Raw genomic sequence first — 12,657 nt, 5'->3', positions numbered from 1 at the left:
GCACGGTGTCCAGCACAACATTTCCCACAAGGTTAGTGTTACTTTTCTGTGCTCCATCCAGGACACCAAAAGGCCTTAGTCCAAACCCAGCTGGAAAATGCAGTTCCAATAAGATGAAACAGAGTGTTACAGCCCTCTACTCCTTCTTCACAGCTACCTAGAATGCTCATGAATAGAGCTTCTTATGACAAACTGCCACACGCTTCAGGATGCTTGCAGCACCTGAACAGCTGATTTGTGTACCATGAAGCAGGATCAGGAGGGGTAAGATTTTGTATTCTGCAGGCTTGCTCTAGTGGAAGGCTCAAGTAGAACATCAGCTGTTCATGGACTGAAATCCTTAACCACAAAACAGCTTCTCATGGCTTTTGAAAGGGGAAGGTTGGGTGTGGGCTTCAATGCCCATTTACCAACCTCACACAAGCACTGGGTTCAGAGGTAAATAAAAACATCCCCAAAGAAACTGAAGCTGCCTTCACTTCTCTGTTAAATCAGAGATCTGCTGCTGCCCACAGAACTACAGAAGATGTCCGTGTGGCAGGCATTCAAAGGCTTTGATTCACAAGCAGGGACAGGGCAGCTTGGGATGACTGATTTAAAACACATCATGATACGAAACAGTTCAGCATCTGATTCAAAACAGCTCAGGCACCAGGGGGAAAAGAAGAATCCAGAGGCAGTAATCAGGTCTGTCACCCTATGCCATCTCCAAGGTCAGATACCATTCACATCATCTCAAGAAGCTCCACTCATTCACAATCCCCCAGGACAGTGAATCTTCATGTGGTCTGGACTCATCCTGGGAAGCTCAGTACTTTTATTCACAGGATTCCAGTCTTGAAACCTCTATTTGGACTCCAGCCAAATGTGACTCTGGTTAAGCTTAGACCTGAGTGCCAAACACACCTAAAGAATAGACCCAGTAATGCCATTGCCAGGCAACAAGCCACAGCTATGGAGAAACAACAAATGGGAGGATGGAAGGATCATGGTCAATGAGGAGCGGCAAAAAAAAAGCTCAACCAAAAATGCGAGCAAAATTTAAGGAGCAAAAATCTCCACATCAGAGTCAGAACTGGGTTCAATGCTCTAGAAGCAGCAATACCACTATATGAACACTGAAGTCAAAATAGCAGAATATATTAAAAAAATTACACATATACTTCATTACATTGCTTTGAATACCAAGACATTTTAACAGGTGTTCAGGTATTTCTGTTTTATACATTTGCTTAGCATTACTGTGCTGTGCTCAAAGTATTTTCCAAGATTTCAGTCCAACAAGCCAAGTTCTATGTGTGAACGATTTGTCCCTGTAACTTACCAAATGTGCATTTCCAATCCAGAATCCAGCTGTGCTCATTTAACCTTGGCTCATATGCACAGGGAATGTTCCCATCCTAAACAGCTAGGGAAATTTAGAGGCTAGAGTTCTAAAAAACACTGTTTTCATGGCCTACTAAAGATGAGAGAAAATCCTTAGTTCCCCCAGTTAAATAATTCAGTACAGCATCTTGGTTCACTGGACTAGGAAGTGTTTAGTTGTTCTGCAGCACTTCTTATTAGATATGCAATCTACTCCAGCTCTGATTATCTTGTGTAGCATAAACTCTTTGGCATAGAAACAGCACTAATTAATATTTATATAGCTCCAGGGAAATGCATACTGTTACACTGTTTATAATACTGCTTGATGTTAGTTTTGTTATACAGAATCAGAATATAGTCTAGGACAGTAAAAACACCCACATTCTGCCATCAGTGAATGGGGGCTAAGTTTTGAAATCAAGGAGATGCCACTAAAAGCACTTTGGTTTTAAATCTCTTCAATTTGTATCAAGGACTATAAATGGAAATGTTTCAGCTTGTCAACAACTGCTATTCAATCACATGGGAATAAAGGGTTCCTACAACATTCAGAATCTGAACCCAAACCAGCATTTTTTCTCTAAAAAACAAAATTTTGAAGTACTCCTGGACAGAGGTGAAAGTTGACACCAACACTGGAAGCACAAGCAAGATGAATACAGCTCAAAACAAAAAGACTGTTCTGCACCATGTAAAAGGAATTAAGAATATTAAATTCAATCAATCTTCAAGCATCAGCCCCAGGATGACAAAAATAAAAAGCATCTCTGCACCAAGTCTCTGATCTGAGCAGTGCTACCACCTCTTAACAGAAGCAGAGAAAGTGAAGAAGAAAAGGTGTGGACAGAATCACTGCAGTCAGCTGAACATCCATCCAAGCCCTCCTGCTTCTGGCCAACAGCAAGTGAGATTCTTCAAATACCAGATATTGTGTCTATCATTTCTTACAGTTTTTTTCTGTCAGTGAGCTGGGCTTAGACAAAATTCCACCCTATTACTCACAACTAAGGCTTGTTACTAAGCATTGCAGGGAAAATGAAAAAAAAACCCAAAAAAAAGACTGTCTTTAACATAAATGAACCCCACACTAGTCACATCTGTCCCCTGTAAGTCCATCTACTCTGCTGCTCATACAGCAATACGACTGCCAGAAGAATCTGCGTTTCCATGATTTTGACACCCACCATCAAAATCCTTCCTTCAGCCCAGAGAATGAACTTGTTTTGGCAGCAGTGCCAATCCCCCCTCCCACCTCATACGTACCTGATCACAACCTGCATTCACCAGCTCCTGGAGCATCTGCCTGTTGACTTCCACGGCTGCTGTGGTGCTTGACTCATTAGCAAAGGGCAGCAGAGAATATCTGATTTCTCGCAGAGCTTTCTGATATGGTCCAAACTTTGGAGTTTGTCTCATCTGCTGCTGCCTTGCAGCATCCTTCCCTATTAAAATCTTAGGGTCCAGAGAAGTTTCACTGCCTGCTCCAATTGGCAGTCCCTGACCTGAAGATTTGGATGGCTGCTTTAAACCTTCTCGAATCTCTTGCAACCTTTGTCTGCTGTTTCCAGAATACGTCGTAGCAGGAAAAGTCTTTGGCCTCATTGTTGATCCAGTTTTCTCTGAGCATAAATACAGCTTTATTTTTTGTTTCTTTTAAAATATTTCAAAAAAGTGTCACTTGATGGTATCAATTTCTTGTAAACATAATCCTTCACAGAGAAGAAAAGGCAAAATTCTCAAGAGATTTCTGCCAATGTTTTACTTCAGTTCACAATCTTCACATTTCCTACGGAAAATGATAATCTGTGGAATCATCATTTTGCAGACTGACAGTGACTGAAACAAAAGAAAATAGAAAATACGTTCAATTAAGTAGATATTGTAAATGCCTCTGAAGGGACAGCATGACAATTAATCAAGTGAAAATGAATCAGTTTAACCTCTTGAGCAGTCACAGTTGGATACCCTTTAATGATTTTCACTTTATCTGTTTCCAGCAGGATTCTAGAACATTTTCTCAACATAACCAATAAATTTTTCTTGTAAGTTTAATATTCAAAATAAAACTCCTAAAAACCAAGGTTTAAAAAAACTAATTTAAGAATTTCACAGTACCTAATGGTGGCAAATTTCCTATCCAATTGCATAACCAAATTCTAGACAAGCCTATCCTATTTCATAAATAGGGAAGAGTACGCTTATGAAATGTTTTTCCCCCACTTAAGATTTTGTTTGTTTTACACTAGCTGAGGACAGTTTCAGAAGTTTATGAAAAAGATTTATAATGGAAATATTGATGACCCTAACCATAGCAACTTCTAGTATTTCAATAACAAAGTGAGTAACAGAAAGACAAGACATTTTGCCTTTCCACATGAATAACTTAGCAAAGTCTGAAGGTAACAGTTCTCACCAAAACTGGAAGAAAGAGGGAAAGAAAAAACAGGAGAGAGGAAAGGGTATATTGATATTTCATTAGCTGTGCCTTATAGGGAAGAAAGGGAAAAGATGGGAAAATGGAGCTACACAGCAAGAGCAGAAGATGAAGAACCAGCTCATACAGCCTCCCAACACAGAAACAGAAGACTTGGAGACAGCTTTATGTTCTCTGCTGCATATCAGCAGCAGAGAACACCTATGCAGCACAGCTGAGCAACTGTAAAGCCTGTGATCTCCATGCAGCAGAGGCTACAACAAGAATCCTACCTTAACTAAATCTTTATGCACCACCACAACACAATCACGAAATAATGGTGCATTTGGAACAGGATTAAAAGACAGACAGCCTAATCAGAAATGCAACCTCGCTATTGATGCTGGTTATGCAAGCTGGCTTCTTCTGCTGCCATTTGCACTCACAAAGGGACTCCTGAATGGTGCTCCAGCCACCTTGCTGGTAAGGGAAGAATTCTATTCAGTTGTTTCCAAATTGCAAACATAGAGGACGGTATGTTTCTCACCGGCACCCAGAAGTCAATTGGATTTTTTTTTAAAGGTGCTTCGCTTTTGATTATAGGACATTTATCATTGAAAAGGATTTCTCTTGGAAGTACTGTTCTTTATTTTCCCATGCTCATACTAAAAACTCTTTTTGTTGTGATACGTGTAGCATTTCCCCAAAAAACAATAATTTCCATGCATTTACCATCACTTCTCACTGCCAAGCAAACAGCTTACTGCTGTGAAGCCCAAGAGAATCAGGACACATTCACCTCTGAAGCCCACCACACCTTCCTCACCAGGATAGAGTCCACTTCATGCTTTCCTCCACCAAGGTCTGAAATGCAACAATGCAGTCAGATGCCCGACTCTCCCATGATGTTTCACCAGACTGAAATGCAGCAACACAGATTTATCACTTGAATTAACCCAACCTTTTTTTCTTAGGATTTAAATGTTCCATTAAAAAACACCTATAATGTGTCTGAGATCTTGAGCTACTCCATTCGGTGCTCTCCATGAACACCCTGCAAAGCTAACTCACAGACAAGTGACAGCAACATTTGCCAATTGTTTTAAGGGAAGTGCTAAAGCTGTTCAGCCAGATTTTGATGTTTCCACAAACCAGCTACTGGTCAGTAGCAGATCAAGCTTTCATTGTCCCAAGTGAAGACAAAAGCAACTGCAGGATCTCAAAAAGAGGTTTTTTTTCTACTTGGACAGAATATAGCAAAAGATAATACACAGGCTTGGTAAAAAATAAAACACAATAGTATTGCAGCTTTCTTTGGATTACATCATAACTAGCTAGTGCTTAGAATGTACAAAGCAATTAATTGGTCGATAATTTTCTTTCTTTTCCTGACAGCAGCAGGCACCATATGGCTTGGTTTAGGCATCTGGGTTGTTCTTCCTTTTCAGTCCCTGTGCCAATCCTCAGGCCTGGGACCCGCTGGGAAAGCTTGCAAGCCCCCCACCTTTTTGCAGCAAAAGACTGCTTTCCCACTTACACACATGCTTCACATAAAGAACTGCTGTGACCTTTAGCCTCAGCTCGAGTCTAATAATGCTGGGTCAAGCCAGCTGGCAACTTCCTCAGCTTACATTTACAACACTGCTTAAACCAGAAAGAAATGTTGCTCGTTTAGACAGTGTGGATGAGAGCAGCAACAGCAGTAAGTATTGCAGCTAACTGCAAACCTGTTTCATATTTTGCAGGGGTTTTTTAAAACTAAAATGTAAGATAAGCAAAAAAAAAAAAAGAACACTAAATATTATAGATGATTTACAAGGAAAGACAAGCTGCTGGCTTTTTTTATATCTTCCTGTGATTTGCATTTTTCAGAAAAAAAACCCCATAAAATGGTTGTATGCTTTAAAAGGTATGTAGTGTGTCTCATTCTGTCTAAGCACTTCTAACTGTACATCTGGATTTGGATAATTTCAAATCCTTCTAATCTGCACCCTGCCTGCAGCATGGATGTAACAACAGCCTTCCTGCAATCAGAAGAAATTATTTTTGAGTTGTTAGCCATTCTGACTGAACAGTCCTACGGTCTTTTCCAAAATATTACATGTTCTGTACTAATTAGAAGCTTGTCCATTATCCTGAAGGATAATGGACACTTCAAGCAGGTACAGCATTACTTTAATTACATCAAGTTAAACAATTTCTGACTGACTATTTTGTTTCATTTGAGAAATACCAATAGCTGCTCTAGCAGCAACCAAACAACTGATCAATGACACACTGAAATTATATGATGATATCTGTTTTCCTGGCAGCACTATCTATTCACTGTCCTGTTTCTTCATTCACCAACAGGCTGCATGTGCTAGTGGCTCTGTGGAGCTGGGACACAGGCAAGAAACTAAAGCTCACCCAAGCTGGTGAGCTGTTTCCCTGTAACTGTGCAGGCACTGGAATGAGCTGAACTTGAAATCTCTGCAGTATATGAAGGAGTAAAGTTTTAAGAAACTGCTACAACTTCCTTCCCTCTCTGAATTTACAGGTATCGTTTGGGGGCTTTTTTTAGAACACCAATTCAAGGAAGCAGCGACTGTTCACTTCGCATTGGAGGTCTATAAGGGGGGGAAGCGCTTCAGGAATTTTATTAAGGGCACATTGTGAAAGTGAAGAAAAGTGCAATGGGGATTTTCCCTAAAACGATTCCGCCTCTCCTGCTAACAGAACTGTCCAGAAGTGACTCTGTGCCCGTGTCCCAGTGCCAGGGCTGTGGGAAACATCTCACCTTCCCCCTCCACAGCAGCCCGGCAGCGACTGACCGCAAAGCCCGGACACTCCAAACGAGCCCTTTTTGCGTCATTTGCGCGAGTGCCTTTCCCGAGGAAAGGGCTATTTCAACACGCACACGGCTGGCAGCGGGGAGGGCGGCGAGCCGCTGGGTTTTGGCAGTGACCTTCAGCCGCCGGGGAGCAGCGGGGCCCCCGCCGCAGCCCCGGGACCCCGCGGGCCCTGCGTGCCCCGGGGCCCGCGCTCCCCGCCACACCGGCCCGCAGGGTCCGCTCCCACCGCCGGCACTCCCGTCTCCCCCGACTCCTTTCGTGGGCAGAAAGCTCCCAAAATAAACTCCGGCCATTTATTAGCAGCTCCGGCCAGCTGGGGCAGAGGCCTCGGGCAGGCGGACCCCCGCCCCGCTCCGCCGGAGCTGCGCTGCGCTGTCACACGAGTGTCCGGAAAATGTCGGAGGGTGCGGGCAGGGCGCCCAGGCTGCCCCCACGAGGGGACTCGCACACGGGACGCTCGCTCCCGCTTCGGGGACCGACCCGGCTCCGCTCGCCCGCGCCCCCCGCTTCCCCACAGGACTCTCCCTTCCGCGCCGAGCAGTTCTGGGGGATGGGGAGCGCTCCCACCCGGAGCTGAGGGGGACCCGCGCCCCCCGCACCCGCTCCGCTCACCTCCCCGGGGCGCCCGGCGCCGCCGCTCGCCCTCCGCGGGTCGGCAGGCGCGGCTCAGCAGCGGCGGCGGCGCGGGCCGCTCTCCATCTTCCCCCTTGGCCGTCCCGGGCGCCGAGTGCGGGGCGCAGTCGGGACATTCGCTACATTGTTGGCATTCCATTCGCGCCACGTGACCCCGCGGCGCCCGCGTCATTCCACTCCCCTCCCGGCGCATTCCAGCGGGGGGAGGGGCTTCCAGGGCGGGAAGGGCCGGGAAGGGCCGGCGCGCCCTCAGGGACCGAGGCGGCGCGGCCGGCGGCCCTCTCGGGGCGCCCGTCCGTAGGTTTACAGGCAGTAAGAAGTGACGCTTTCCCCCTGACAAAACCCGCTCCGCGTCACAGCAACTCCTCGCTGCGTCCTGGCGAGACAAGGGTGGCACTGCTTCCACTTGTTGAGGCGAAATGGGCCGGGGTAGAATCATGGAATAGCTTGGTTAGGAAGGGACCTTAAAAGGCCATTTAGTTTCAGCCCCCTGCCCATGGAGGGCACCTTCCACTAAAGCAGGTTGCTTAGAGCCCCAGCCAACATCCTCGGACGCTTCCAGGGATGAGGCATCCGCACCTTCTCTGGGAAAGAGGTGGTTTGGAAGTGCTCTTCCACTCACCACATACTACAAACTCATTTAGATTGAAAGGTCTGTGCTGATAGCCATTATTCCTACCAGTATCCATTCCATGCTGGACTAACCAGGCGCACAAAGTGGCAGCATTACCAATGCATACGTGGGGTTTTCTTTTAGTTGCTGGTTTGCTTTGGGTTTGGGATTTTGGGGGTTTTTTGAGGGGGGTTACTTGTTTTTCATGTTGTTTCATAACAGTGAGGAGACTAGGGAGCTATGAGGTACCAGAGGACAGACAGGGAATTCACATCTGGAACAAAAATGCAGAACAAAGCTGCAAAGAATATTTGGATGCAAAGTTCATATTTGACCTTATTACGCATGGCGGTACATGGAACCAGATTCATAGACTCACTAAGAATGGAAAAGATCTCTGAAATCATCGAGTCCAACCATTAACCCAGCACCAATGTGTTCCCCACTAATTACATCCCCAAATGCCACATCCTTGTACCTTTTGAACACTTCCAGGAGTAGTAACCTCACCACTTCCCTGGACAGCCTGTTCCAATGCCCAAGCACCCTTTCAGAGAAGATGTTTTTCCTAAGATGCAATCTAAACCTCCCCTGGCACTGCTTGAGGACATTTCCCCTTGTCCTGCTCCTTGTTACCTGGGAGAAGAGACAGGGCCCTACCTCACTAAACCTCCTTTCATGTAGTTTTAGAGAGTGATAATGTCCACTTATGAACCTGTTTTTCATGAAAGCAGGAATAATATCATTTTAGATATCTCTGTTTTTTAATAAAGACAATTCACAATGAGACAATAATCTCCACTCTCCCAAATACAATAATGGTCAGATGTGGGAGGCTGGCTCTGACCCCTCAGCATGACAGATAGGCATGCTAGTCATAACTGGAGGGTATTCATACAGAATAAAGTCCATAAGAAAATAAACTTTTTTTTTAATATATATATTTAGATCGTTAACATGGAAGAAGCCTGCAGTCCTGAAATTCTTCAAAATTCTTAAAATCCTGTTGCACAGCTGAGAGGTGCTCATTGTGGGGTTGCTCTGTTGGGCAGGGAAAATGTCAGTCTTGCAAACTGTTAAGACACGTTTAATCATGCGACAAGCCCAGTGCCTTCCACTGGACTGCAAGCACGTATAAAGAGAAGTCTGTGCATAACTGTCTTTCCAGGATGGGAGCTATATTTACAGCCTTTTCCAAGCCAGGGAGATTATTTTTGTAAGTAATATACTCATGGGCAGTCCTATCTCAGAATATTTCTCTGAGCTTGTTTATTGTAATTTTTTTTTTCAATGTCTTCCATGCAAAACTGTCAATAGTGCCTATACATGAATAATGCTTATAAAAAAATAGTCCTTATAAAAATACTGATTTGGGAGGAGAATAGAGTGCTGCATTTCATGAGAAAAATGCAGCCTGGTGCATAGAAATTGTTTAGCCTCTCATCTGAAGGCAGTCAGTTACTGTATATAAATTGCTGTCAGAATTTCAATAGTGTCATTGACTGGAATATATTGTAGGGCAGGGTCAGGGGGAAAGGAGGAAGCCTCCCACTCTGGAAAGCTAAAGATAAGGAAATCCATTAGGTTCAGACCAGATTCCAGTGTTGGCAGAATATTGCAGGAAAATGTGGGTCATTTTGCAATCTTCAAATACCTGCAAAACTGAAGTAAATTTTAAATGATACGACAGATGCAGGATGGCTTCATTTTCTGAATTACTGCTGTGCTTATCCGATGAAGCATAGCAACGTGATTGCCCAAACCAGACATTGCTCAATGGCTTGAGACCTTTTCCCAACAAAGTTCAGGCTGGTTTAAAGGAACAGCATCAAGATAAAAATTGCTTACTCTGTGCTATAATACTCTTTTGTAAGATTTGCTTGTTAACTGCTTTCTTAAATCCAAGTAAAACAGATCTTTTAATTTACTTTTCCCCTTTGGAATTGTTTGTTTTCCTCTTGCATTCTGATCCATTGGGAAGGAGACTCAACTGCACTACTTTGCTTCCTGGTTCCAGCCAGCTGCGCTTTCTGAATTTCATGCATTTGCACAGAGTTCCTGGGATAGAATTCCCATTGCAGAGCAGCAAGCACAGGTGAGATGGGTTGCACCCATCATCTAGAAGGTGCCCATATCCACAAATGTGGCACTGTTTCTGCCTTTACCCTTTTAGAAACTCAAACTAATGGAAATCATGTTCCTCAGAAATACTAGGGAAATTGAAGTCAGCTAGGTTGATACAACAACTTGGTTAAAACATGATTTGATCTTTGTAAGGTTTTTGGAGATCACCGTGAAATAATCTCTTTGGAAATTACTGTCAAGTCTTTCTGCCCAGCTATCTTCTCCCCAGTAAGGCACTTCCAGAAGGAAAGATGCTCCATAAGAAGAACAATACAATCTGGGCTGTGCGGAGCAGCAAGTCTGTTCCCAGACTAGACTATGAGATAATAATCGACCATGAGTAAGGACCATTGTGTTTATTCATGGCTCTGCCTCAGTGAGTGGTGCTGCTGGGCCTATGGTTATTACAGCACTCACCTGCTGACTTGCCTGAGCAGCTGTCTTGCCGTGTGGCCAAGTGGGAAGGACCACAGATCCACTATTTCACATTCATTCTCCTTCCACCCACCTGAAACAACGAGGGAGGTGGGAGCTCTACACAGCTCCATCCTGACATCTGATGCTGTGTGTTGCCTCATCCCCTCCTTGTACTCTTGTTTCACTGTTTGCTGGGGCACTGTGTCTCTTTCTAAACTATTGTATTTGGAACCAATTACCAAATCATGGTGCTAAAAATACTCCTAACAACCAAGTAATTAGGATGTGGGTGGATGAACTTTTTCTTTACACAGTACTAATTGCTAATAAAAGCTTGAACCCGTTCAGAAAACTTGATAATATTCCTAAAGCAGGAATATTATCAGCAATGCCTAGTTCTCTGCTAGCTTTTTCAAAAAGAGGGACACACGCATGTGAAACAATAGTGAACATGTAAACACATGTGTGTATGAGCACACATACACAAGGAATTTGCTGACATCCTGTTTAGAATAACAGTGACATGTTTAGAACAAACCAGTGTGACGTAACATGAATGATGTGCAAGGCAAAAAGACTTTACAACGTCACTGAAATATTCTTGTTTCAACACATTGATTTCCTTTGCAGAGTGATACTGGGGAATCATTCTTCTCAAACCACCAACACAAAACCAGTTTGAAACAGCAGATCTGGGTTCTCCAGCATAATAGAGACAATACAACCTATATGCGAATATAATATACATGTTTAACCCTGATGCAAAATTGCATTTCTGGTGGTCAAAGTTAGGCTCAGTGCTTCAATAATTGAGCAGGTGAAAAAAATAAACTATAACCAAATTCTAGGTATGGTTTAGCTATGCTTCTTTTTTTCCTCTTAAGAGTATGCTTACGGGATGTATCATAGCACTCTTTTGTAGTGGCAAAAATGCAGTGAACGTGTGACCTGGTATTTCAGAAATTCATTTTATTTCAGCACAAAGTAGCGAAATAGGACAAATCTAACTGGGAAACTGTCTCATCTTGCACACAGATTGGTTAACTGGGTAAGGCATTCTGGATGCTCAGACTGCCTTTACAGCACTCACATGTTCAAAAGGTTCAAAACTCTGAATTTCACAAGGACCCACGTTCCTATGTACTCTGCTCCCAGCCCCAGACTTTGTATCAATTATTGACTGCAGCTGGAGCCCAGCAGAGCCCAAGAGGACTGGAGGAATGTCGGGACTTTGTGTGGAATTTCACCAGTGTGAGCCAGTTTGCGCTCCATTTGGAACTGAATTGCTGAAGTGTTCACGTCCCTGCAATCAGCGTGATGGCATCACTTTGTTCAGATGCAATGCACATGGCTTTTGAACACCACAGCCACCCAATCCGGAAATTTTAGACGGTTTTAGGCTGTGCCCTTCTGATCCTGGAGAAAAAGAGAAGGGTAATGCAGGACATGTGAAGCTCTGGTAACAGGTCTGGGCATCCAGAAACCATCAATCTAGCCTGCAATTATCTTTTCATCGAAGGTCTGGCACAGCAGCATCTCCCAGCATAACAATACCCCCACCACAGCTTTGTCCTTCCTGCCACATGCTCTGAATGATTCACACTCCGGACAGAAGGAAAAGGTGTGGGAGGAACACATGCGTATTCAAAGCCCTTGGCTTGCTGCAGAAAGTGAGGGACTGGTGAGGGCAAGGGTAGTTTCCCAAAATGTCTGTGTGGGGGGAAAAAAAAATGAGGGAGTTGTGAGGAACTGCTATCCTGAGGGAACAAAAGAAGCACTTTTGAATTGCCAGAGCAACTGGTACGGAGGTAAGGATTTGGGACTAGGATGCTCCTAAGGGAGCATAGCATGCGAAGGCAGCACCAGAGCACATGGGGAGGAATGAGCCACATGTGTAGCCTGTGGAGTGCTCCGTGCCCCATGCACACACATACACCCAGCCACCAATGAAAGGGCACTTTGAAACCTTAAGGGACCATCCAAAGCTTCAGAAGGCTAGTACACCACCGAAATATTTCATGGTGGTCTGGGTGAGGGCATGGTAGAGCCAAAGACAACATAGATCAGTATTGCTGGCTGGGGGTCTATTTTAAAGATTCCCACAATCAGCTTTTTTCCACTCCTTGTCCCTTTTGGGACTGACAGCAAGATGTTTCACTTCTCCACCTGAACTTCCCTGCCTGTAAGGAGAGAGGGGTAATTCCCATGCTTTGGAAAGGCTAAGAAATCTCTGGATAAATAGCTCTTTCTGTGAC

At 44.3% G+C, this 12,657-nt stretch overlaps 1 protein-coding gene and 1 long non-coding RNA gene across 5 annotated transcripts in view; one reads left to right on the top strand and one right to left on the bottom strand.

Moving 5' to 3' along the window:
- Positions 1–7,380, bottom strand: part of LATS2 (large tumor suppressor kinase 2) — a 48,117-nt gene extending 40,737 nt beyond the window's left edge. For 2 of the 4 annotated variants that reach the window (XR_010356383.1, XM_064409251.1), the window contains exons 1-2: positions 7,228–7,380; positions 2,632–3,204 (exon numbers count right to left, since the gene is read on the bottom strand). Coding sequence is in view for 3 of the 4 variants with exons in the window: in XM_064409251.1 (XP_064265321.1) it covers positions 2,632–2,970 (339 nt within the window). In the remaining variant the exon portion in view is untranslated. Of the gene's footprint in view, positions 1–2,631; positions 3,205–4,513; positions 4,646–7,227 lie in introns of those variants that run through there. The other 2 variants (XM_064409252.1, XM_064409254.1) reach the window with 2 other exon arrangements.
- Positions 7,381–7,632: 252 nt separating this feature from the next.
- Positions 7,633–11,249, top strand: LOC135294244 (uncharacterized). The gene is made up of 3 exons (XR_010356385.1): positions 7,633–7,900; positions 8,914–9,077; positions 9,843–11,249. It is a non-coding gene; the product is annotated as an uncharacterized LOC135294244 (long non-coding RNA).
- Positions 11,250–12,657: the final 1,408 nt, after the last annotated feature.

The sequence above is a fragment of the Passer domesticus genome, chromosome 2, assembly GCF_036417665.1.
Source record: "Passer domesticus isolate bPasDom1 chromosome 2, bPasDom1.hap1, whole genome shotgun sequence".
In the NCBI taxonomy this organism is placed as follows: domain Eukaryota; kingdom Metazoa; phylum Chordata; class Aves; order Passeriformes; family Passeridae; genus Passer; species Passer domesticus.
Note: the sequence above shows the minus strand (reverse complement) of the source record. Positions and strands in the feature narration are given on the sequence as shown.